The 25,519-nt window shown below is 51.9% G+C and overlaps 4 protein-coding genes across 6 annotated transcripts in view; 3 read left to right on the top strand and 1 right to left on the bottom strand.

The window, feature by feature from the left end:
* Positions 1-6,656, top strand: part of SEMA4B (semaphorin 4B) — a 28,261-nt gene extending 21,605 nt beyond the window's left edge. Inside the window, exons 9-14 of the mRNA XM_081964926.1 lie at positions 17-167; positions 2,796-3,006; positions 3,347-3,462; positions 3,824-3,990; positions 4,181-4,260; positions 4,402-6,656. Coding sequence (XP_081821052.1) covers positions 17-167; positions 2,796-3,006; positions 3,347-3,462; positions 3,824-3,990; positions 4,181-4,260; positions 4,402-5,177 — 1,501 coding nt within the window. The 3' untranslated portion in view covers positions 5,178-6,656. The remainder of the gene's footprint in view (positions 1-16; positions 168-2,795; positions 3,007-3,346; positions 3,463-3,823; positions 3,991-4,180; positions 4,261-4,401) is intronic.
* Positions 6,654-9,123, bottom strand: CIB1 (calcium and integrin binding 1). Its single transcript, XM_081964951.1, is given in 8 exon segments — positions 6,654-7,132; positions 7,275-7,363; positions 7,451-7,569; positions 8,039-8,192; positions 8,289-8,391; positions 8,554-8,588; positions 8,678-8,767; positions 8,770-9,123. Coding segments are annotated over 8 exon segments (858 nt in total). The 5' UTR covers positions 9,016-9,123; the 3' UTR covers positions 6,654-7,110.
* On the top strand, positions 9,021-10,667 carry GDPGP1 (GDP-D-glucose phosphorylase 1; the record flags this gene model as incomplete). Its single annotated transcript, XM_081964942.1, has 1 exon — positions 9,021-10,667. The coding sequence occupies one exon, from the start codon at positions 9,021-9,023 to the stop codon at positions 10,176-10,178; it is 1,158 nt and encodes a 385-aa protein (XP_081821068.1). The 3' UTR covers positions 10,179-10,667.
* Positions 10,668-10,884: 217 nt separating this feature from the next.
* Positions 10,885-21,916, top strand: TTLL13 (tubulin tyrosine ligase like 13). Of its 3 annotated transcripts, XM_081964923.1 has the most exons (16): positions 10,886-11,179; positions 11,293-11,569; positions 11,721-11,761; positions 12,196-12,314; positions 12,891-13,021; positions 13,643-13,799; positions 13,940-14,083; positions 14,332-14,417; positions 14,887-15,112; positions 15,841-16,025; positions 18,137-18,325; positions 18,443-18,626; positions 18,922-19,122; positions 20,471-20,813; positions 21,206-21,446; positions 21,679-21,916. In XM_081964923.1, exons 1-16 carry the CDS (start codon positions 11,056-11,058, stop codon positions 21,848-21,850), a joined length of 2,820 nt encoding a protein of 939 aa, XP_081821049.1. In that variant the 5' UTR covers positions 10,886-11,055; the 3' UTR covers positions 21,851-21,916. The 3 variants fall into 3 exon arrangements, with proteins under 3 accessions (XP_081821050.1, XP_081821049.1, XP_081821051.1); XM_081964924.1 differs by lacking the exon at positions 14,332-14,417 and having other exon boundaries at positions 10,885-11,179; positions 13,940-14,055; XM_081964925.1 differs by lacking the exons at positions 10,886-11,179; positions 11,293-11,569 and having other exon boundaries at positions 11,728-11,852.
* The last annotated feature ends 3,603 nt before the right edge of the window (positions 21,917-25,519 follow it).

The following is a 25,519-nucleotide window of genomic DNA, read 5'->3' as shown; positions in this document are numbered from 1 at the left end:
GGCCCCTCTCTGCCAGGGATAGGAAAGGCCCTGGGGCTGCAGCGGTGTGTGCCTTCTCCATCTCCGATGTGAAGGAAGCCTTTGACGGGCTCTACAAAGAGGTCAACCGGGAGACCCAACAGTGGTACACAGACGTCCATCCTGTGCCAGAACCCCGCCCTGGAGCAGTAAGTGGCTTCCACTGCCCGTCTCTCTTCCTCTCCTCCCTCTTTGGTTAGGTTACTACTAAGACAGACCGTCTAATCTGAACAGAACATTACTGATTGCTCTGGGTACACACACACACACTCTCTCTCACACACACACACACAGGGAGGGAGGGAGGGGGAGAGAGAGGTGTACAGGCCGCTCACACTTACCAACCGCTTATTCAGTGAACACTAGAAGTTGCAGTGACATTGAAAGAAATGTTGATGACTGATCCTTGAAGTTGTGGCTGTTGCAGCATCGGTTGCAGAGCGAGGGATTGCCGTTCAGGCGCTTGGCACTTGCAGTGGGCACCAGTGTCCCAGGCCACATGGAATGGTGTGTGGGAGACAGGGAGACCTGCCGGGTTCTGTTAGTGGAGCTCTACAATTCAGTAGAGTTAGCTTCTCTGGTTGGGTGTTCTGTCTGGCAAGTCTGCCGTCTCCTTTATAGTGCAAAAACCGAGGGAGGGTCTCCTCTTTTCCCCCAACCCAGTTTGCTGCTGTGGACAAGCCCTCTCTCCTATTCCCTCAGGAGCCTCCTTTTCCTGGCTCCCAAGGTCTTTCACACATACTGTTGCATCAGGCAATTTGTCCCCTTCACAGCCACCTTCTTCCCACAAGCAAAGTCAACGGGGAAAACAGCAGAAAGTTGCAAGTCACAGTCATTGTGACGTTGTGCTTAGCAACTGTACCATAAAGGGAATTGAAATCTTTTACTGCCAGCTTGACGGAACAAATATTTGATTACAGTACAAGATTTTAAATATTCTCAAATCTACTTGATCATTTCAGATTATAAAAGCTGAAATGATCAAATGGATCTGAGAGTAAATAAAATCTTATACTTCCATGATTGAGTCCAAACCAACCTGTTTCAACCTCACCAGAGCTCGGGGGGGTAAAAGGTCTGGGCTAAAAGGGGGTCTGGTTAATATCTGCTATACAGAGGTTGCAGAGGGGAGGGGCTACTGCCGAAGGCCCAGCAGCCTTTGGGAAAGGGTCGTGTGAGGAAGTATTGGGGGGGGGGCTGCAGTTTCTATTTTGGGTAGTCCCCCCTTTGGGCTTTGCCCATCGCATCAGGAGACCTTCCAAAATGGAGCAGTTAGTAACGGTCCTCCTGACTGTTGGGATTGGAAGACGTGCCAGGCTGAAAAGGACAGGAGCCTGGTAGGAAGCCGCTGTGTAAAAGCCAGGAACCATCCTTTGCCCCCATTCCAGCTGCTCAGCCCAACGGTTTCTTCTGAGCTACTATGGGAATTCTGTGACAGCAAAGGCCCCCCGGGCGGCTTTGGTTGCTCCCGTGTGGAGGAGCATCACCCCTGAAGGAGGGAGGAGGGAGCAGTGAGGATTCTGATGGGAGTTTTCCACAACTGGGGGTAGCTGGGAGAAGCTGGTGATTTAATTTCTCCTTTTATTTCCCCTTTTGCTCCCTGTCCTTTAGGGAGGACTCTGCTGAGAGCTCTCGTAGTCGTCTTGTTTCCTATAAAGGCTTCAAATTAATTTGTCAGTGTTATCATTGGTTGATGCTAATTGATGGGGAATTGAGATCACTGCTAAATCGAAATCAGAGCAGCCAGCGAAGCCCCTCACGGGTTCAAAGTGAGGAGTGGTCCCAGCCGGTGTCCTCAAAAAGTCACTGCTGTCCCCTCACTTAATCCACACACCTAACTAAACTCTGGTGCTGTGTGGAAGACGAGGTTGAACAGCCACTTTCTGGGGGTGCCTTAACTGGGCTGCTTTCTCCGCAGGAGTTGAAGTGGGTGACTGGAATGGGCCCCCTTTGCTCCAAACAGAAAAAAAAAGGTGGGGGGGGGCTGGAAAAACTTCCAACTGGTCCAAGTGATTAATCCATGATTAAGCAGGATGCACCAGAAATGTGATTTCCTTGTGAAAAAGAAGCTTCCAAGTTAAACTGTAGCCCAGCCCTGTAGCCCCTGGGACCAGGCCGAAAGAGGGACACCCTTCAGGGCCAGCCAGCTCAAAGGCCAGTGCTGGGGGGGGAGGGGGGGTGGGCCGTTTGAAATGCAAAGGAAACTGCAGCTTTCCTTCACGGCGGGTCTCCCTGTCCACCATTCAGATTCCTGGTGCAGCAGATGTTTCCTCTTCCCCATCACATTTCAGGAAGCCAGCCATGCGCCCTGGCCACTGTCAGGAGCAAGTCTGGTGCTGCTGCTCTGCTTTTTTGCCGTAGATCGGCAAATGCTCATCTTTGCCTGCATGTTATTGGCAGAATAATTCTGTGAGTGTCTAGACATCTTAACTGCATTATTTTAAAAACTACAGAAGTTGAACTACAGATTTTGTAAATTCTTGTGCTGCTCCTACCTTTTGTGTTTGGGTTAAACTTCCAAACTTAGCACTATCCAAATTCTAGTCTTTTTTTTGGGGGGTGGTGGTGAGAAAAAGCAAGCAAAGTTCCTTCCTGAGAAAGCCTCTGTTGGGACACTCGGTTAAAACAGTTGAAGGCTAGGAGCCTCGCAGAGCAGTGGGCCCAAGAGGAACTCCCCAGAGCAATCCGGAGGGAGGGAGGGAGGCCCAGGGATGGGCGAAGGCTCTGCTCGAGACCCCCCATCCCAGGGCTCACCAGAAACCTCCTGCTCTTCCCAGTGCATCAACCGCAAGAGCCGCCAGATGAAGATCAGCTCTTCGCTGCAGATGCCGGACCGGGTTCTCAACTACCTCAAGGACCACTTCCTCATGAACAGCGCGGTGAAGAGCCAGGCCCTCCTTGTGCAGCCTCGCTCTCGTTACCGGCAGCTCAGTGTGCAGCGTGTCCAGAGTCTGCAGAAAACCTACGATGTCTTGTTCCTGGGCACAGGTGAGCACGACTGGCAGAAAGGTGGGCAGGGAAGCCAGATTCATTGATTCTGTTGCCACGGCTTCAGGCTGATCAAGCCAGCATATAAATGGCTTTGTGTGCAGAATGTGTGAGTTGCGGATACGGAATTTGAAGGGGAAAAAAGGAGGGGGGATCAATGCAAGCCAAGGAAAGACGGCAGAGGTGATGCTAGATCTAAAGGTGGGCCTTTCCCATCTTCTCGGAGCTCAGATGGTGGACGCAAAGAAGCAAAGGAGGAGTCCTCCTCGCAGGGAAGGAGGAGAGGGGCATGGGGGCAGCCCATGAGGGCCTCTTAACGGGCCCCTCTTGTGCCTTGCAGATGATGGCCGCCTGCATAAGGCAGTGATCACGAGGCGAGGAGTCCGGATCATTGAGGAGATTCAGCTGTTCCCTCCGGAGCAACCTGTCCTGGAACTGCTGCTGGACTCTACCCAGGCAAGAGCGGAAGCCAAGAGGAGGCCGGGGGACCCTGCGGGAGAGAAGCAGGTGGCTGGGCAGCCTCTGGGCCAGGGGTTTGGTGGGCTTCTGAATCAGGGCCAGGCAGGCAGCAGCTGCTGCTGCCTTGTTTCTGCTGCTTGGGAAGGATGCATTCCTGGCTCCCTGCTTCGTTCGCAAGAGACGGCTGCCACTGGATCAGAACAGAAGCCCACCCCCTCCCCCCCTAATCAAAGCAGAGGCATCTCTCCTGATGCCAGGGCAATGCCTCTGCCCTCGGGAGGTGGCAGAGGAACTGTGGCACAGCCTCTTCCAACGTTCTTGGATGAAGATGCCGGAAGGTCTCCTCTTCTTCCTGCAGGGTCTGGTTTATGCTGCCTCGTATGATGCCCTGGCACAGGTGCCCGTAGCCAACTGCAGCCTCTATCGGAGCTGTGGAGAATGTGTCCTGGCTGGAGACCCTTACTGTGCCTGGAGTGGAGGGGCCTGTCAGCTGCTCCTCCCCAGCCCTTGGCCGCTGCAGTCAGCGTGAGTGCTTCCTGGATCCAGCCACAGGCTGGCTTCCAACCCTTTTGGTGTGAGGGAAGCAGCCCCTCCTTTGTCCCGGTCCCTTGCTGCCCTTCTTCTCTACGTGGTGCACTTACAGGGGCACGTGGTCCTCGGGGGTGCCCCTGCTGCTCCCCCTTTCTCCCAGGCCTCACCCTCTTTCTCCCACCAGGACCTGGGTTCAGGACATCGAAGGGGCTGAGACAAGCCAGCTTTGCCAGACCAGCGGCGTGGAACTCAGCCATTCAGAAGGTAACGGGTCACATCTGATGGGGTTGGGATCTGAAAGTTGTGGGAAGGAGGGGAGCGGTTTCTCCTGTGCTGGAGCCAAGTTGGCTGTTGAGAATGCTGGTTCTACGAAGCCAGCTCTGACGGGCTCTCTCTCTCCTCCAGGAGAGCAAGCCCCGTGTCAGCAGGTGGTGCTCCAGCCCAATGTTGTGATGCCGTTGCCCTGCCCACTGCTGTCCAACCTGGCTTCTCGGCACTGGGTGCGCAACGGGGCTGCCCTTGGCTCCGCCGTCCTGGTGCTGCCCAAGGGAGAGCTGCTGCTGGTGGGCAGCCCAGCCGAGGTGGGGCGCTACGAATGCTGGTCTCATGAGGGCAGCTTCCGGCAGCTGATGGCGAGCTACTGTGTGAGTGTGGAGCCAGGGCTCTGGGCCCAGCTGGTGCCTGCCCAAGACCCCCTGAAGACCCTCAGCACCTCCAGGAGCATCTCGGGAGAGGACATCTCAGGGCTGCTGGAGGGCAGGACCTACTGGACTGAGTTCCTTGTGATGTGTGGGCTCTTCGGTGTTGCCCTGACTCTGCTGATCCTTTTCACGCTGCACAAGCACCAGGTCAGCCTGAAGGTCTGCCTGAAGCAAGGCCGATGCAGCTGGTCCCAGCCCAGGACTTCGCAGGACAGAGAGACTCTGCCCGCTGAGAGTATGCCTCCCCTCTCCGGCCTCAACGTGTCTGGTGCCCTGGCAGACCACAAGGGCTACCAGGCTCTGTGCGAGAGTCTGGTGGTGAGCACGCCTGGGCACGAGTCCCTGGCCTGCCCCACTGTGGCTTTTCTGGAGTCTGATCGGCGACCACTTAATATATCCAAGACTTTTGTGGAGGTGTTGGGTCCCGCCCAGCGCCCTCGGGTTCGCCTTGGCTCTGAGATCCAGGACTCAGTTGTGTGACCTTCCCCAAGAGGTGCCGTTCTGTGGGCTTGAAAGGAGCAGGGCGGAGTCTTCTGGTGTCATCATACTCTGGCAGAAGGGCAGCCCCACTCAGTTAGGGAACAGGGCCAGGCACTCTAGCTCTGCGGCAGGGTTCCTGCCATGGCAGTAATGCCACTTAGGGGTAGCCTCCAGATGTAGAACCAGGTACAGCCTCCTGTTCTAGGCTGCCCTTCAGCTCAAGCGGTGCAGCCCTTACAAGCACTGCCAGGAGGGGACAGAATGGGACAACCTGCCTGTGGGCTTCTTCAGGGTCTGCGGGCACCTGGCTCCCCTTTCTTCGGCCTTGTGGGGGACCGTTGCTGGGAGGGTAGCTTGTGTGGTACCAAAGACCCGCCTGGAAGTCACCTGTGAAAGGAGATACCCTGGTTGAGCATCATCCTGTCTTCGGGAAGGTGAGCCTGGGAGATACCTTGGTCTGACCGCTAATGAACTGTGCACTAGGGGGGAAATTAGTGCACCATTTTGTGTCAGAAAAACTCCCCCGTGTGGTTTCTTTGTGTGTAAAACCAGAGACCTGCTCCTGGGGAAGGGAGTGGGTAATAGGCGACACCCACTGATGAGCAGAAAGCATCGAGGAGCATCCTTCAGGGTGTCCTCCAGAACAACAGAAGCTTCAGCCTGCTCGTAAAAGGAGCCCATTTCAAAAGTTTTGTCTCCCATCATCCGGACTCCAGATCATCACATCACAGCGAAACATTTAATAATCCGTCTGTTTCACACAGGTTTAATCTCTTGCCTTCCAGGGACGGAAAGAGTAGTGACTCTTGCACCGTGTTCGGGTGAAGCCATTTAAGCCATTCCTGTGCTGCCCTTCAGACCTTATCTGGTGCTCTAAATAATTGCCCCATTACTAAATGCTTGGCTGGCCTGAAGAGGGGGAAGCCATTTGCTTCCAGCAGATCTCTTCACTGGTGAACTCAGGTACAGTTGCCCTGACGTGGGGCTTGGCTCTGGTTTAGGAGTTTGTTGATTAGCTGATCCTTGTTTGTGGTCTGTGACCATAAACCGTCTCCCTTGGCCTGTTCCACCAACTGGAGCGGCTGCTTTGTGAAAAGGCCGAGTCCCCACCCACCCGAGGTATCAAAAGCCTGGATGGGCCGAGGACCCTCCACGAGGACCCGCCAGGGAAAGTTCCTTGCGCCACTGGAAGCAGGCTTCTTGGTGGGCTGCTTTGGGCTCCCAGAGGGAAGAGAGCGGGGCAGCTGCCACAGCTGTTGGCCAAGGACCGGATAGGGCTCCCGCAGTCCTACTCCTGTCAGCTTCCCATCTACGTGAGAGGGTTGGATTGAAATGTGTGAAAAGACTGGCAAGACGGCAAAAGTCCTGTTTTTCTGTTCTTCGCGCCTTCAAAGGCAAAGCTGGGCTCCTTCCGCCGTGCTGGGAGCGATACAGAGGAGCTTGTTCTTTGGTAAGTGAAATAAAGATGGAGGAACATGAGTGGGTTCCATTTATTGAGTTTTATTTAGCAAACTGGAAATCAGGCAAAATCACGTCACCCATGTATTTATCAAAGGCCAATGGCTGCTGCTCTTCCCCACCACTCAGAAAGCAAGAAAAATGGTCCAGTGATTCAGACCCTGCAATAGGAAAAGTCTCCATTGCTCCATGAGGCAGAAGGAGCAGGAGGGACATCAAAGCCCTGCCACAATTTGCTCTTAGAGTTTGGATCTCCCACAGCCATCGCACAGACCCTCCAGGTGAGGCAGAAGCAAAGAATGGCAGCCACAGCTCCCAATGTCCTTGCCCTCCCCATACTGGCTGGTTGAGATGGCTGCAAGGCCCTGATTTAAGGGGCTCTAGGAGCTAGACGGGGTCAAGGTTTGGGCTTCTGTGAGAAAATGAGCCACTTTCTGAGATGTGGAATCTTCGAGCAAGTTGTAGAAGAAAAGAATCAGAGCACAATCTTGAAGGAGCTGGAAGAAAAAGATAGGACGACTTCATCATCAAAGGCTGACCGGGTTCCTTCTAAAGCACAACTGTCCCTCCCCCAAAAAACCCCAACTGATTCAGCCAAAGCTAAACACACACACACACACCCAAAAAAACAGGCAGTACCTGGTGAAGTCTGGAGAGCGGGAAATTATATGCTGGAACTCGGAGAGGTTGATGGTCCCATCTTTGTCAATATCAGATTCCTCTAAGATCTGCCCAAAGAGGGAGGGGGCATTGTGGGTCAGAGTTGGATGTGCCCCTTCTGCTGGCCCTCCTGACGTCCCCCCCCCCCCACTCACATTCTGAATGAGTTGCTCCATCTCCAACAAGCTCAGCCCGCTGTCTCCTCCTCCTCCAGTCAGGGAGTTCACCAATTTCTCCAAATCCTTCTTATCTAGAGTGCCGTCATCATCGAAATCTAGGGAGAAAATGGGGCAAGAAGCTGCACTTCGCATTCCCAAAGCTAGAAGCTTTCTCAGCTCTGCTAAGGGGTCTTTAGGAGGAAAGGCTGACCTCCGAGTTCATTCAGGTGTGAGAGACCAGCCCACCCCCATTTGGCAGGTGAAAGGGGGTCTCTAATAACAGACGCAGATTCAAGGACACAGAGACACCCTCCCCCATGTAATCAGCAAGGGGGGGGGGAGATGAAAGCAGATGAACTTCCCTGCCTTGCTTGGTGAAAGAGGCTCCAGGGCGAGGAATGGCCCAGGCTGGTTGAAAGCCAGAGGCCAGGAGAGAAGGGACCCCAGCCCCCACCTCGGGACCCTCCCTTTGAAGCCCCACCCTAAGCCCGAGGCAGCCTTCCCCCCCCCAGGCGTTCCTCTCTGGCCCACCAAGCGCCTCGAAGCCCCCCTCCAGAGAGGCAGCCTGCCCGCCCCCCGCCCTACCGAAGAGGCGGAAGGCGTAATGCGACTTGATTTCGGGGGTGGCCGAGTCGCTGAAGACGCTCAGCAGGTCCAGGAAGTCCTCGAAGGAGAGCGCCGCCTCGCCGTTCTCCGCCGTGCAGAAGAGGCGGCAGAGCCTGTGGCGGAAGGGGTTCGCCTGCAAGAGCCGGGCGGGGGCTTCAGTGCCGGCCCCACACACGCACACCCCGCCGCCCAGCCCGGGAGAGGAGCGGGAGGCTCCGGGGCGGCTCACCCGCAGCTCGGGCAGCGTCAGGAGGCGGCTCTCGGGCACGCGCGTCTGCAGGGCCTGGGCACGCGCCTCCCGGGGCAGCAGCTGGCAGAAGCGCTTGTGGGCGCTGCAAGGCGAGGCGGAGATCAGGCGGCGCTTCCGGCCCCAGGCGCAAAGGGCGGCGGCTGGCTCGGCCCCTGCGGCGCTTCCGGGAGCCCGGGGACCCCCCCGCCCCCCCTTCCCCCCGCAGCTCTTTCCCCCCCTTCCCCCCCCCGCCCCGCGTACTCACAGCAGGATCTCCTGCTTGCTGAGGAAGGTCAGCTCCTGCGGGAGAGGGACGGTCAGGGGCCGCGCAGGCCGGCAGGACCCCCAGCAGCCCCCCTCCCCCCCTCCCTGGTACTCGCCTCCCGCACCTGGTACTCGCCCAGCAAGTCGCGCGGCAGGCGGCTGCCCGAAGACCCCATCAGTCCCTCTGGCAACCGCGGCTCCGGCTCCCCTCGCGCACCTCTTCCTTCTCCTCCCCCTCGTCCCACCCCTGGGCGGAGCGGCTGCCCGACAACCCCGCGGCGCCGGGAGGGGGAGCGCGCCAGCCGGCCGGCTCGGACAGAAGGAGCGCCTGCGGGGTCGAAGGGCGGCCGGGAGCCGGTTCCGCCGCCACGCGGAGCTTCGGGGCGGCCAAGGCGGGCGCTGGGGGCCCTCCGGCCGGGCGTCTTCCCTGCGAAAGTCCCGCCGCGGGATCCGCGCCTGGCATCCCGCATGGCCGCGGAGGGGCTCGGGGAGGCCGGCCAGGGCGGCGGGAACCCCGCGGAGCCCCCCGAGGTCTTTGGCTACGGGCCGGAGGAGCTGGTGCTGCGCGGGCCGGAGTGGCCGAGGAGCGGCGCGGGGCCGGCCGGCAGCCCCTCCTGGTCGCGCTTCGACAGGGCGCTCCTGGAAGGCTGGGAGGAGCGGCTGCGGCGGGGCCTCTTCCGCTACCGCCTGGGCCGGCTGCAGACGCGGGTCCTGCCGGGCCGGCTGGCGCTGGTGGCCCAGCTGAACGTGCAGCGGGCGACCGAGAGGCGGCGGCCCCAGGAGGTCCGCAGCGTCCGGCAGAGCTTCGATCCCCGGCAGTTCAACTTCGGCCAGATCCGGCGAGAGGAGATCCTCTTCTGCCTCCGCCGGCGCCGCCCCGACCTGGCCAGCTCGCCCCGGACCCTGGTGGCCATCAACGTCAGCCCGCTGGAGCGGGGACACGTGCTTCTCATCCCGGACCCCGCGCTCGCCCTGCCGCAGGTCCTCACCCCGGAGGCTCTACTGGCGGGGCTGGACGCCGTGCTCCTCAGCGCCCACCCCGGCTTCCGCCTGGGCTTCAACAGCCTGGGCGCTTTCGCCTCCGTCAACCACCTGCACCTGCACGGCTTCTACCTGGACTGGGAGCTCTCGGTGGAATCCGCTCCCGGCGAGCCCCTCCTGCCCGAAGCGGGCCTCTACCTGCTGCGGGAAGCCCCAGCGCCCGCCTTCCTCTTCTACTGCGACGACGTGCGGCAGGTGGAGCCGCTGGCCCATCGGATCGGCCGGGCCACCCGCCATCTGAGCCAGCGAGAGATTGCCCACAACTTGTTCGCCACTCGCGGGGCTGCCCCCGCGGGCCCCCTCGGCTCCAGAGCTCGACCTGGCCTCCGGGTCCTCCTTTGGGCGCGCAAAGCCTGCTTCGGTACCAAAGAAGAATTGGCCTTCAATGTGGCCGTTTGTGAACTAGCAGGACACCTGCCCACCAAAACCGTCCAGGAATACGAAGGCCTCACTGAGGCCTCAGCACTTCACAGGATTCAGCAATGTCTCCTGCCAGACAGCCAGTTAGCCCAGCTCCAGCGAGAACTTGTGGACCTCCTCCGAGACTTGCTCCCTTCCCTCAATGGTCTTCCCTTCCCCAGGTGAGGCTGCTCTAGAGGAAGCCAGGCTGAGGAAAGTTGGGGGACTCGGAGGCGGAGGCATTTCTGCCGAGTCTTTCTGGGACACCCAACTCCCCTTCTCAAATTTGATTTTGCATGTATGAAATTTGGACTGAATTTACAATTTTGAGATAGTCCAAGTTCAGCCAGATGAGCCCAGCCATTTATGGGGCATGGATAGTGTTCTTTACAGACTAATAAGATGTATAAACTAAGGAGTAAGACTGGGGAGACAAAGCACAAAGCTTAATAACTGGTAAGGAAAATAAAATACCTCTGGCAAAGAAGCTTGTTTGTTTGTTTATGGGGGTATTTAAAGAGGCCTGTAAGCAATTTTGAGGAAGAGCTTCACTGCTACTAGGAGGGAAATCACAGGCTGAGTTTTTCATTACAGTAAACCCAATTAAATCATCCTGTGGGGGCCTTAAAAGACCTCTACCAGTGACTGGCATCACCGCCGTCTTCAAGGGATTCTATCTTATTTCCTATTGAACCCTAAATCACATCAGTTGCATGTACGTTTAGTTTACTGCCGCCTGTAAGGATCAGCCAGTTGGAGAGCTTTACAGCTGAACAGAGGGGACCCCCCCCCCTTTCTAAAGCTCACCCCTCCCTCTGCCTTCACCGGGTCCTGGTAGCTCCAAAAAATTAGCTGAGAGTTGTGCAACACGGTCGCGCGACTTTCGCTCGCCTGCTGCCGCTGCCCGACACGGGCCGAGCAGAAACCTCTCGGCCGCAAGGGGCGCCCCGCCAGACCATCCCGTCGCCCAGAGATGACGAAAGCTTCGCGTCCTTCGTTGCCGTGGCGCCAGGGCCCCGCACGCGCTCCGTAGACCGCCTGAAGGGCGGGGCTCCTGGTCGGCATGGTGACCGCGTCGCGGCCCGAGGGAGCCTCAGGCGCCGCCGCTGTGCCAGGAGAGCCGCCGGGCTCGGTGAGCGGGGCGGGCGAGCCAGGCCGGCCCACCGCGAACGAGGCTTTCCCCACCGGTGCGCGGGGAGCGTGTCCCGGCTGGGCGGGCGGGAGGCTGGCAGTAATAATGGCTGCGCTTGTCACAATCGCTGCCGCCGCACTGACGGCCCGGCCGCTGCTCTCGCCCCAGGGCCCGAGAGGATGAAGATCGGCCGAGAAGAGAGCAGCGAGTCCGAGAACGAGAGCGACGAGGAGGACGAGGAAGAGGAGGACGGCGGCCTGTCGGACGAGTCTGCCAACGAATGCCTGAAGAGGCCGGAGGCCGAGCCGAAGGAGCCTCCGCGCGCCTCCCCTCCAGACAGAGGCCCAGAGCCCGGTCGGGAACAGCCCGGGGCCGGCCCGGAGGAACCCACGGCGGAGGAGGCCGAGGCGGAGGAGCCCCGGCCAAAAAGGAAGAGGAGGCACCGGTGCGCTCCCTGAGGACGGGCGGGAGCGGGGTGCAACGCCGGGCCCGGGCTTCCTCCTGCGGCCGGCCGGCCAGGGCTTCTTGTGGGAGGCCAGCAGCGCCGGCTGCCCCTCTCCCGCCCTGCGCGACGCCCTTCTCCGTTCTCCCCCTAGGCTGCTTTCCATCAACCTCGCGAACTGCAAATACGAAAGCGGTGAGTAAAGGCGGCTTCTTTGGCGCTTCCCTCTGCACCCTCTGCACCCAGAGATTGGCACAGAACCAAAGCAAAAGCGAAACCACCGGAGGTAACCTGACTTCCTCTCCTCCTCCTGTCTAACGAACAAATCTCCGGGGGTTTCTGGAGTGGGGGAGGGGAGAAGCAGGCAGGAGTCGGCTATAAAGTCTTCCTTGATTAGCTTTGTGCAGTAACGCAGGAATGAGCCAGTGCTGTCTGATCTGGGCCAGGAGAGCCACTGGATCTCTTGCTGGGAAAGGGAGGATTCCAGGGACTCCCTTGAAGGGGTTGAATAATCTGAATGATCCTTCCTGATGCTCAGGTACCTGTAGCTTCTGGTCCTGCAAGCAAGGCCAGAAGATGATTGGATGCCTCTTGGAACCAGCTTTGTCCATCTGCTTACTTTGCTGCAGTTAGGCGTGCTGCTCGGCGCTGTGCCCTGAAAGAAGTGGGGGAGGATGAGGAGTGGACTGTTTACTGGACTGACTGCTCAGTTTCACTGGAGCGTGTCATGGAAATGAAGAGGTTCCAGGTACCCAGCACAGCCGGGTGAAGGGAGCGGAGAAAATGAAGTTCTGGTTTCCGTTCTTTTATAGCTTGGGAAGGATGGCTGACTGCCAAGTTCTTAAAGTGGGAAGCCTTTTCTTGGAGTTGAGGAGTTGGGAGATGGAAAGGGAGAGGCACTAGGATCTGGGATATCTTGTGGCAGGGCTTATACTGCCCGTTCCATGTAGCTCCCAACAGTGGGAAAAGATGAGAAGAGCCTCAGAAGCATGAGAATAGGGACTCACCTGAAGGGGGCCATAGCTGGGTTCCTATCTATAGTATTTCCACTCCACCCCCATGTTCTCTTATGTAGCAATTCACTTTGTTTAGTTATTGGGTGAAATGAATAAAAAGTTGCTAATGTGCCTTTATTTTTTATTATGGAGGTTGGGTTTTTTGTTTTGTTTTTACATGTGTTCATAATCATTTTCTTAAATGTTAAAACTGTTTGGGAAGATGCATTCTGTGACTGAGGAGTGGGGCAAAGCATTCTGCAGAGCAACAAAATGAAAGCTGTGCCAAGACACTTCCATTTCCTTCTCCTGCTTTTGTTTCATTCCAGAAAATCAACCACTTTCCTGGCATGGCCGAGATCTGCCGCAAGGACCTGCTGGCCCGCAACCTCAACCGGATGCTGAGGCTCTTTCCCAAGGAGTACTGCATCTTCCCTCGCACCTGGTGCTTGCCAGCTGAGTGAGTGAATGAGAGGCAGTGATGGTTGTGCCAGCCACAGGGAACCCTCTCAGTTGACATGGCATGGGATGCTGGAGGCACGTGGGTCAGTTACATGCCAGTCTCTATGTCTGTGATGGCAAAACTATGGCACACGTGAGCCATGTCTGAGGGTATACGAGGCATTGCCCTAGGTCAGGTGCAGCGTGCAAGTGCATGCTGGCCAGATGATTTTTGGCTTTCCAGGGGGTGGGGGAGGCCGTTTTCACCCTCCCCAGGTTTCAGAAAAGCCTCCGGAGCAGGTGGATGGCGGAAAACGGGCCCAATGGGCCTACCGAAAGTTTGGAAACAAACTTCCGGTTTGCCCGTTGGGGCCATTTTTTGCCTCCTTAGGCTCAGGAGGCTTTCCTGAAGCCTGGGGAGGGTGAAAAATGGCCCAACAGGCCTACTGGAAATCCGGAGGCTTCTGTGAGGCCTGCAGGCATGCGTGGGGGGGAGTGCAGGGGAGTTATGCATGCATGCATAGGGAGAGGGCATTGCATTATGGGTGTGGGCACGCAGACGTGTGGTATTGTGCATGGGCCCTTTGGCACTCGAGCAGAGAAATGTTCGTCATCACTGCCTTATGTTGTCTTTCTGCAGCTATGGGGACTTCCAAGCCTATGGACGAATGAGGAAGAACAGGACGTACATTTGCAAGCCGGACAGTGGCTGCCAGGGGCGGGGCATCTTCATTACCCGGAACCCCAAGGAAATAAAGCATGGCGAGCACATGATCTGCCAGCAGTATATTACTAAGGTAGGCCCAGGAGCCTGGGGGCCAACAGTTATCCAGCCCTGGGACAGAGACAAGAGCCCCAGACAGTTGAGAATGTGGTCTTGGCTACGGGTGCTCTGGGAATTGTTCCTTTCCCTCAGTCTCTCATCCTCTCTTTGTAGCCCTTCCTCATTGATGGCTTTAAGTTTGACATGCGCATTTATGTCTTGGTCACTTCCTGCGACCCCCTGAAGATCTTTGTCTATGAGGAGGGGCTGGCCCGCTTTGCCACCATGAGGTACATCGAGCCCAACAGCAGCAACCTGGTAAAGAAGCCCAGGAACTGGCATTCGCTTTGTAGGAAGATAAGCTGTTGGTGTCTGATGGGGCTTTGGGAATGACTATGGAGAACCTGACATGGTGAATGCCATCCTTGGGCCTGCAGGGCTCCCTGGGCTGGCATATTGTTGGTACAGGGGAACAAGGAGAAGGTGAGGCAGGTGGGCAATGGGAGAATCCCAGCGGCCTTCAGGAGTGGAGAGTCAGGCTCCCCCTCTCAATGTTTCTCTCGTAGGATGACATCTGTATGCACTTAACCAACTATGCCATCAACAAGCATAATGAGAATTTTGTGCGGGATGACAACATGGGCAGCAAGAGGTATTGCTTGTACCCATTCCCTTGCAGGAGAGGAGGCAGCACTTCTGCTATTAGGGACTAGGGGGTGTGTGCGTGTGTGTGGAATAGGACACCAGGTGCCCATTTGTAGGAAATTCCACTTTTCTCAACTCCATGAAAGAGCTGCTTTGAAAAAAGAAGTTGACTTGCCTCATCTGTGCAGCTTCTGAGGGGGCAACAAGGCAACCTGCGTCCTGGTGGGAAAGGCCCTGTCAGGATCTCCATCTCAGCTGGGAGAAGTCTCTCTGCCCTCAAGCAAATGGCTGTACCCACCCTGGACAAGGCTGGGAGCCATAGGCTTCTCTTTGCACCCCTCTGTGACTGGGAGGAATGTGGCTGCACACCAAGGGAAAGCCGGGGGGGTGGGGGTGGCTGCTGTTCAGTGACCCTGGGGCAGTGCTGGAGTAGAATTGCTCCTGGGGCAGCTCTTCCCCCTCCCTTGACTCAACAGGAAGCTGTCCACCCTGAACGCTTGGATGCGGGAGCATAGCTATGACACAGCTGAACTGTGGCGGGATATTGAGGACATCATAATCAAAACGCTCATTGCTGCTCACCCGGTTCTGAAGCACAACTATCGCACTTGCTTCCCCAACCACATCTCTGGTTGTGCCTGCTTTGAGATCCTGGGTTTTGACATCCTCCTTGATCGGAAGCTCAAACCGTGGCTTCTGGAGGTAGGTATCCTTCCCCAAGCCCTTCAACGGTGAGATGGGTGAGATATAAATTAAATATCTGCTCCCATCTGAAGCAGGAAGTCTTGCCCTTTGGTTTACATGCTCTAGAAGATGTTGAATTTTGAAATAAATGGGAATGAGATCCTGCTCAGAGATTTTGAAAGTTGGGGATGAAGTAGGGCAATTTATTTAAACATCCATCAAGCAGTAGAAACAGATATTTCAAATTAAGAACCGTCCACTCAGCTTCTGTTGCCACCCCTTCCCATCATCTCCTTCAGCAGAAAATTTCCTGAGTGCTTCTCTTTGAGACCCAAAGGAAGAGTTTCCTCTGCCTGAAGGGATACATACCCATGTTTTATTCTGAGTAGTTTCTATGGAGATTCTCAGCTGTCCCGGTCATGGTTGTCCCAAAGGTGCTTTTTTAAGAGGCAACTCAACTTTCTGGTTTCCCTTTGAAGATGTTGCACTTCTCATCCAAGAAGAAGCTTCTTAGATGAGAAGCAAAACGTTTTCAAAGAGAAACTGGAAAGTCGAGTTGCCTCTTGGGATATTCTTAGTAGTATTCTCTCCTAACCTAGGTCCTACATACAGCCTTACGAAGCTGCTTTTTTAGGAAATTAGAAAACAAGAAGAGAGATCAAAGAGACGTTGTGATTCCCCTGGTTCCTCAGGTCAAAATGAATACAAATGCTGCCTTGGGGGGGCATCTTTGATCACTCTTTCAGGTCAACCATTCTCCCAGCTTTACCACGGACTCACGTCTGGACCGGGAAGTGAAGGATGCCTTACTCTGCGATGCTATCAATCTCATCAACCTGCGGGCCTGTGATAAGAAGAAGGTGCTGGAAGAAGACAAGAGGCGGGTGAAGGAGCGCCTTCTGCAGCCCCACCAGCAGCCCCGAGAGGCCAGGTAACTCTGTGAGCCCCTGCCAGAGGGCCCTCGCCATTCTCTCTCCAGCCACCGCAGGGGAGGCAGTCATAGAGCAAGCGGAGAATCTGAACTGTACACAATTACAGGTCATCCTGAACTTGCAATAGTTCACTTAGTGACCATTTGAAGCTACAACAGCACTGAAAAAAAGTGAGCTATGACCATTTTTCACACCTATGACTGTTGCATCATCCCCATTCGTCATGGGATTCACATTTGGATGCTTGGTAACTGGGTTGTCTTGATAAAAGGGTTACAGTATCCTGGGGTCATGTGATCACCTTTAGTGACCTTCTGACAAGCAAAGTCAATGAGGAAGGCAGATTCACTTAATAACCGTGTTACTAATTTAACAACTGCAGTGATTCACTTAACAACTGTGGCAAGAATAGTCATAAAATGGGGCAAAGCCTACTTAAAAAATTTTTCACTTAGCAACTTACATTTTGGGCTCAATTGTGGTTATAAGTTGACCTGTATTAGGCAAGTAAATATGTTGACTATATCATCATTTTTATGCATTTTTCTACCTCCAAGCTGTATAAACGGGAATGCTTAGTGGATGCAAGCCCATTCAGGTGATCTGTATTGGTGTATTGAGGGAGGGTGTGAACTAAGGAGATCAACACCCTATATCAAGATGTGCATAATTATTAGGCAGCTTCTTTTCCTCAGGCAAAATGTGCGAAAAAAAGAGATTTAACTGACTCTGATAAGTGAAAAGTTGTAAAAGGTCTTTCAGAGGGATGCAGCACCCTTGTTAAGATATTGGGGTGGGATCACAGAACCATCAAACGTTTTGTTGCCGCAAGAAATGGGTTGAGAAAAAGACGCAAATTAACAGCCAAAGATTTGAGAAGAATCAAATGTGAAACTGCCAGGAACCCTTTATCCTCCAGTGCTGTCATCTTCCAGAACTGCAACCCACCTGGAGTGCCCAGAAGTACAAGGTGTTCAGTGCTCTCAGAGACATGGCCAAGGTAAGGAAGGCTGAAACCCAACCACCACTGAACAAGACACATAAGTTGAAACGGCAAGACTGGGCCAAGACATAGCTGAATATGTCCCAAAGGTTTTAGGGACTGATGAGATGAGAGTGACTCTTGACGGACCAGATGGAAGGGCCTGTGGCTGGATCAGTGATGGGCACAGAGCTCCACTTCTACTCAAGGCGCCAGCAAGGTGGAGGTGGGGTACTGGTATGGGCTGGTATTATTGAAGGTGAGCTAGCTGGACCTTTTTGGGTTGAAGATGGACTCAAAATCAACTCCCAAAACTACTGCCAGTTTTTAGAAGACGCTTTCTTCAAGCAGCGGAACCGGAAAAGTATGTATCTTTCAAGAAGACCATGATTTTTATGCAGGACAATGCTCCATTGCGTGCATCAACGTACTCCACTGTGTGGCTAGCCAGTAAAGGCTTAAAGTTGGCAGAATAATGACATGTCCCCCTTCCTCACCTGACCTGAAACCTACTGAGAACGTGAGGGCTCTTCTTAAATGGGAGATTTATGGTGGAGGAAAACAGTAGCTCTCTCTGAATGGTGTCTGGGAGGCTGTGGTTGCTGCTGCACAAAAAGTTGATTGTCAACAGATCAACAAACTGACAGTTTCCATGAATGAAAGGCTTATGACTGTTATTGAAAAGAAGGGTGGCTATATTGGTCACTGATATACTGTATTTTTTTAAATGTCAGAAAAGTTTATTTGTACATTTTGAGTTGTTTGTTTATTCTCACTTTAATAGATGAAAACAAGCAAGATGGGGAACATTTCATTTTTCATTTAGTTGCATAATAATTCTGCACACAGATATTCTCCTAAGAAAACCAAAAACTCACTTTTACTTTCTTCAACATTCAGGTTGAGGTTTATTAGCACTTTGGATTGAGCAAGAGCACTGTAGTCCTTCAATAATAAAATTAATCGTCTAAAATACAGCTTGTCTAATGTGCACACACTGCACAGTGTAGGCTGGTATGTGTGTGTGTGTGAGAGAGAGAGAGAGAGAGAGAGAGAAGCCCAGTGCAGGAAGATTTCCTATGGCCCAGTGGGTCTGTGGTTCAGGGCCAGCTCTTTTTTATCTTCCAGGCGTGAACAGATGGAGAGTAGCCAGGCCGCCTGGCTGGCCCAAGCAGAGAAGTACGAGAACAGTCACCTGGGCCACTACCGGCGCATCTTTCCCTCACATGGCACTGAAAAGTACAGCCCTTTTTTCAAGCACAGTGGATCCCTCTTCCAAGAGACGGTAGCCTCCAAGGCCAGAGAAGAGTGTGCCAGGTAGCGCGCGGGTGGGGTGGGGGGCGGTTAGAAATGGGGCTTTTGGGTCCTAATGAAAGTCTGCAAGTGTAAGAGCAGTCTTTGTGACTGCTGACTGCGTGGCCCTTTCCGCCCCAGGCAGCAGCTGGAGGAGATCCGTCAGAAGCAGGAGCAGAGGGAGAACACAGTTGGGAGGAAGAAACGGGAAGTGAAGGAGAGCTTGCAGGGGGAGTCAGCTGGAGAGAAGGCTCAGGAGAAGATCAAGGGCAAGGCTGCCCTCACCCGAATGGCGTACAGCCACAGCAAGACCTGGAGCCCCAAGGTGCCCTGCGAGCGGGGTGGGGGTGGGGGACTCCCTTAGCTTCTGCATGGCAAATACATGGACTTCTGCCCAAATGAAGTCCAGGTGGAGTTCTACACAGGCCTGCATGAACTTGGGAGAAATCGGTGTTGCCTTCAAAGGAAGCCACCAAGTGGCTGAAATCTGATACTGAGGACTCTGGCTGGAATGCATAGCAAAAGAGCCTCTGGTTTTGCTTTCTGGAAAGTGTTTAAAAGTTCATTTAAATGGGCATATGTGCATTTTTGAATTAACAAGCTGCTGTTCTGCTTGCCAGATGGTCTCCTTACAGTATGACAGCATGACTCCCCAAGCCATAGTGGAGGAAGAAGAAGTTGAGAGAGTCAAGGCCCTCCTGCGGCGAGAAAACCTCATCCGGGGGCTTGGCATTGTTGACCAGCTGACCCGCCTGCTGCGCAGCGCTGAGCCAAAGCCTGTGGAAGTCCAGAGGCCCCACATCAATGTCTCTGAATGCCAGGTGACTCTCTGCACAGACCGGTCATCCCCGGAAAGGGCTGGGCACCAGCGTGGTCCAATGGGGAAACTCAAGGCTGCCTGTAGCTGGGCAGGACCATTTGGCCATGTGATGCGAGCCCAGCTCAGGGCAGAAATTCAGAATAAAGACTTCCCATCTGATGAATGGGAGCCCACTGTTAAGTAATTAAGGTTCCCGTTAGGAGAGCGAGTATGCAGAGAAGCGTAATGAGAGTGGTATAGAAGAACACGCACAAACCAGCATACAGAGACACTGAATAGTACAAAAATATAGTAATTTACTATGTAGAAATATAGAAGTATTCAGAGTCCGGTTAACAGTCCAAGTCATACACGGTTCAGTAATTCGGTTATCAAAATAGTCAGTCTAACACACAAAGTATAGCTAAACAGTAACAAACCACAATACCTCAGTATACACCGATCAGCTTCTAACAAAACAGAGATAACAGTCATTCTGGCTCCCTCTTATGGCTGCTTGAGGTAACAACCAATTACATCTCTTAAGCATTTAAAGTAACAATAACATTTGTAACAATCATAGCTTATATACATTGCCAAGCCAAGCCTAGGGTTACATCCCTAACACCCACTGCTTCTACTTTCAGTCTTTTTACTGTCATTAGTTTTTCCCAACTTTCAGCCAGTATCTCTCTCCCCACCCCCCCCCACCCCCCTTAACCTAAATGGATTATTTTATGTTCAGGTTCTTAGAACAATCTTTAGTGTGACATCCTGTGGAGCAGTGTTGGGTTCTAAAAATTTTTACTACTGGTTTGGTGGGCATGGCTAGGTGGGGGGGGGAGTATGTGACTGAGTGGCCATGATCAACTTGATGTCACTCACACACACTCAGTCACATGACACCCACTGCCAAGCCATGCCCACCAAAATGATGGCAATTTTTTTTGACAAAAAAAATCAGAATAAAGCAATCAATTGCCTAATTTGGAAGGCCCAAATATGCCGTTAATAATTTTCTGATTTGTGGTGTGCCTTTGAGTCAACGTTTTGACTCCTGGCAATGGCCTGGACTAGTCCCTGCAGCTATCCTGGCAAGGTTTTTCAAAAGTGGTTTGTTCCTGCCTCCCTCCTCGGACTAAGAGAGTGGGACCAACCTGTGGTCACCCAGCTGACTTCTCACCTGGTGCCTTAAGCACGGCACCAAACCGACTCTCATTTCCCAATCTGAGGTATTAAACAACCTGCCCCCTACAGGGCAGGGTAAGTCATTGCAAAAAACCTGCACCTTTCAGAGCCTGGTGGGTACTGGTGGATGGGACAGGAAGGTTGTTTTCCCAAAACTCCAATTTGATGCTTTTGTCTTCCAGCCGCACTTTCTCCAGGATGTGTTCAACAACCACAACACCCAGGACCTGATGACCCTTGTCCCCCTCTCCCTCCTGAGGGGCTCAGCTCAGGAGCTCGGCCGCCAGATCCTGCAGCAGCAACCCACAGCACGAGTCCAGCTGCTGGGAAACCAAGGCTTCATCCCAACTATCCTGGGAGCCCTCTCGGGCCTTGGCCCCCCTCGCGAGCCACAACTCCACTTCCAGCCACCCAGGAATCTCAGCTGGCTGGGCACAGCCATGGTGGGCGAACCTTGCACTCTGGCACGGATGCTGAAAGCAGGAGGGCGGCGCTTTGCCAGTGCCAAGAATAAAGCAGAATGCAGTGAGTGTTTGGCTGGGAGCTGGGGGTCCTTGCAGGGGCCTTCCCTGTGGGGCAGCGTTCCAGGGCTCAGGAGAGCACAAGGGCTCTAGAAAGTAGCAAACCTGGGCCAGACCAAGAGACTTCCTTGCCCCCTTTGGCCCTGTGCGGAGGAAATAGTATTGGGGGGAAGGGGAGCACCTTCCCACAGTCAGTTTTGGCTACAAGGCCATTCTGCCTCTGAGAACCACCTCACCTCCGGCAATCATTTTGGCCACAGAAAAGGGGCAGAGGGGATTCTGGACTTGGAGCTGCTGTGGATCCTGGGGTGCAGAAGAGATTCGGGTCCATTTATGGACTTGCAGATCTCCTGCCTGGTTCTGCCCAAGACCTCCAGATGCCATTTCCTTTTCCAGGCAGAGTTTCTTCGAGCAAGAGACCCCTGTACCTGAGCCCCAGCTCCCTGAATTGCCTGTCCCACCCTGGAAACGTCGCAGGCACCATATACAGCAGCTTCCCCTTCCCGTCTGTTGGAGCCCCTCTCAACCATGCTGCCCTGCAAGGACTGGCCATCAACTCGGCTTCAGCCCCCCTCATCCGGCGCAGGAGTCCCCATCGTGCCACCACTGTGGCTGCTATGCATTCCAGCCAAGCCAGGTAGCAGCCCCCTCACTTCTTCCCTCACCCTGAGTTGGGGCCAAGCCTGCAACTCCTAGCCAGCTGGCCTTTTCTTCCTTCAGGAAGGGGACCTGACCCGAAATCTCAGCGGATCCTTGGAGCCCAAAGAGTTGGGGCTGGGGGGGTGTCTATTACTGATCCATGCGCTGGGGGGCAACAGCAGAGAATGAATCTCTGCCCTGGTACATCCAGACACCTGCATCTCTTTCAGCCATTCTCCCCAAAACTTCCACCTCTGCAGAGCCGTGTTTCCCCTCCAGCTAACAGCAAGTTCTGAGAATGGTTCTATGCACTTGGGCTGCACCCCTCCTCTGCTCTCTCTGCAAGCCAGGTTCCCGCTGCAGATGCCTGTCAGCCTGCCCAGGCCCTGGGACAATTCTTGAGAAGCCCTGTGGGCTGGGAAGAGGTTTCTTTTGTAGCCAACTTTGTATTAAAGTTTTATACAGTTCTACCCACGAGGGTTTGTCCGTCCTTTCATTTGCAAGCTGCCTCATCCTCGCATTTGTTATAGTTACATGTACCTCTGCACCCACATAGCCCCATGTTTTTCACACTTGTTGGCTTTACACTTCATGATTTAACTATCCTTTCAAACCTTTCCATGCTGGTAGCCTTGTGGACAGTTTTCAAAAAAACAGCTACCAAATCTTACGCTGGCAGTTAGAGGACTGTTGCTGCTAATTTGTGCCTCAGTACTGAATGTAGGATTTGCAGGAGACATACTAAGGAACTAGAACACCAAATGCGTTGCCAGGACAGGAACAAAGTTTGAAAAAATTGATTAAGAAATTGTCCTGGAACAAGACAAGGATGCCTGCAATCACCCTTTACTATTTATATTGACTTTTGAAATCTTGAACAGGAATATTAGACAAGATTCAGAAATTAAAGGAATGGAGATAAGAGGAAAGATATAATTTACAAGCATTTGCAGACTGTGATGACTTAACACAATATAAAGACAGACAGCAAGGAGCTTGAACCAGAGGCTGGTCTACTCAGCAACAGCCGTCTTACAGCAACTTCCTGCCCCCAGATCACATGACTAGAAATGTTTCCTAACATGCATAAAGAACTGGGCATAACAATTGAACTTGAGATATAACATAAAGCATATATACATCATTACACAGACAATTTAGTATTTATTGTTGAAGAACCATTGGAGACAATTCCTAAACTATTAAAAAAGAAGGCTTTTTGAGAGGTAGCAAGATTGAAAATAGAGAAAAAACTAAAGTTACAGTCAAAAAACCTTATACACAAACAAAAAGAACAATTGGCAGAAAAAGTGGACTTGCAAATAGTTAAGGTGGTTAAATACTTGGGAATATACCTAACGGCAAGATGTGCAACTATAAAATAGCATAACTATATAAAATTATTTAAGCAAATAAAATTAGATTTGGAAAAAATGGAAAAATCTCCATTTATCAATGTTGGGAAGGATTGCTACTGTAAAAATGGGTATTTTATACTTTTTTAATATAAAAATTGAAAAATTATTTGATGACTTGAACAAACTGATCCTGGAATTTATCTGGCAAGGATTACACTGAAAATGTTACAAGAATCTTATTACCAAGCATGTGTGATAACATAGCTAAAAGGATGGATAACCCTTAGACATAAGAGACTGTTACATTTAGAAGGACATGATTTACAACTGGATTAGCATGCCTTCTTATGGTATGAGAAGAATAACTTTCACAGATATTTTCAAAATCACTATATAAGAAACTATTATCTATATGGGGGAAAATAAAAAATAAGATTTATTTGAAAATCCCAGAATGGTTCTCAACGTGTTGCAGAAAATTAAGAGACTCAGACTTTGGAACCAAAAGAAGTCGTTTTTATTTGCGCAAAAGTTCAGAGCATTCAAGCCGAAGCTAACATCTGAACAAAGACTTATAGAGAAGTCAGTTCTTATATATCTTTCCAAAACAGCAAGACACGGAAATGTAATATGTCAGCATTAATTGGTCACATGATCTATAGACTATTGTTACTATGCAAAAGTAGATAAACATCTTGGTCTCCTCTCGTAGATCGAGGTCACAGGTGACTTGCAAATAAGTGTGGTTGGCTGCATTTTAGCTGAACATGAGGCAGGTGAGAATTTTAAATTTCCTGTTTATTCCTTCTTTCTGTCTTGCCTCATTTCATGTCTTGTCTCACTCTTATGTCCTGCTTTACTTTATGTCCTGCCTCAAACGCATACCCAAATCTGGTGAAGTTCGAAAAAATTGTGACATAAAGATATTTTGGACACTGAAGGGAAATTAAAATCTAAGCAAGAGCTTGAAGACCAGGGCATTATATTAACAGGGTGGCCTCAATTGCAAATACAATCTAGATATAATAAAGACATGAAAAAGTATGGCTTTTATAATCAGATATTGTTGAACTCTGATGAAAAATTAAGAAAACTTTTTTTACTAACCTGGAAAATGGAGGACGAACAAGTAAAAGACACCATGGCATTGTGGGTAAAAAAAAACCTTTCTTATAATATAAAATTAGAGAATTGGCAAAACTTATGGGAAAGGAACTATTAATTGATAATGGCAACTTCTTATAAAGAAAATGTATATAAAATGACACTTACCACTTGCTAGATTAGCTGAAATGTTTAAAAATATGTCTAACAGACATTGGAAATGTAACCAAAAAACAGGTATTATCATGTGGTGGACTTGTGTAAAAGCAAAAACGTTTTGGTTAGAGAAGAGGAAAACATGTAGATTTTAAACCTGAACTGTTTTTATTAGGTATAATATCAGAAAAACTTGATAAGCAAACTATATATTTAATATTGCCCATCTTAGCAGCGAGGATTATATTTGCACAATATTGGAAAAATGAAGAACAGAAGATGAAGAGATAATTAGGAAGATACTGGATTGTGCAGAAATGGACAGGCTTACGCGGAAGGCTAAACAGAAAGAAGACACATTATTATCAAACATGGACTTTATTTTACCAGTGGTTGGAAAAAGAGGTGGAGATTAAGAACGTAATCTAACACAGATTACGTTAAGCAAAGTGAATAACCCAGACAACATGATGTTTATTAAGCACTAACAAAATGTAAACAATAGGGCCTTCCGGTTGTACTTCCAGCGCCTTCAGAAGCGAGGACCGTGAGCTCTGCAGCCCCAATCCGAGCCCTCTATGTCAGAAGGCTCAAATTGAGCCATAGCCACTCTGGAAGAGTGGTGAAGTAAAGGAGGGGCCACCTGCCAGGTCTAGGAGAGCCACCTCTCTCCTCCCTGACTAGGAAGCCCCTTTATCCGAAGATGAGGAGCAGAGGCAGCAAGCATGGCTGCCATGAAGCCGGGGGACATCCTGAACACCTAAGACTGCTGGAGCGGAGAAAGTGAGTGGTGTGTGAACTGGGTGAAAGAATACTTTATATTGAAAAATGACGCCAAGGAATCCAAGGGGGAAGCATATTTAGAACTATTTGCCAGTGGCATACAGTGTGTTAAAAAAATACTGGAGGAATTAAGAAGAAAAAATTAAAAAAAAAACAAGAAAAAGAAAATTGAACTCTTAAAGATAAAAACATGGTATTGAAAAGGCATTTTTAATACAGCTCCTAGGATTCTCTCTCTCTCTCTTTCTCTCTCTGTCTCTCTCTCTCTCTCTCTCTCTCTATGTATGTATGTATGTATGTATGTATGTATGTATGTATATACAAATACAACACAAACACAGCAAAGGCAACATTAAAAATAAAAATATGGTTTTCTGTCTGGATGGTCTTCTGTAATGAGCCGAAGGACTGAAAGGGGGAGTAGTGAGCTCCCTCCCATATTTGGGCATACCGGGGTTGTAACACAAATATATATATTCTGCCCACTTATTAGATTTATTGGATCTATAATTTAAAATAACTAAAATCAGAATTATCAACAATAATAATACAGAGAGACTGTAGCAAGTTGAAGTAGAGTGCCATGTGCTGCTAATAGGAGAACTGTGCAACTCTGGGAATAATCGTTTATATATGCTGGATCATAATTACTTACTTTAAAAACACTGGA

This window comes from Natrix helvetica, assembly GCF_964273705.1.
Source record: "Natrix helvetica genome assembly, chromosome: 12".
NCBI lineage: Eukaryota > Metazoa > Chordata > Lepidosauria > Squamata > Natricidae > Natrix > Natrix helvetica.
Note: the sequence above shows the minus strand (reverse complement) of the source record. Positions and strands in the feature narration are given on the sequence as shown.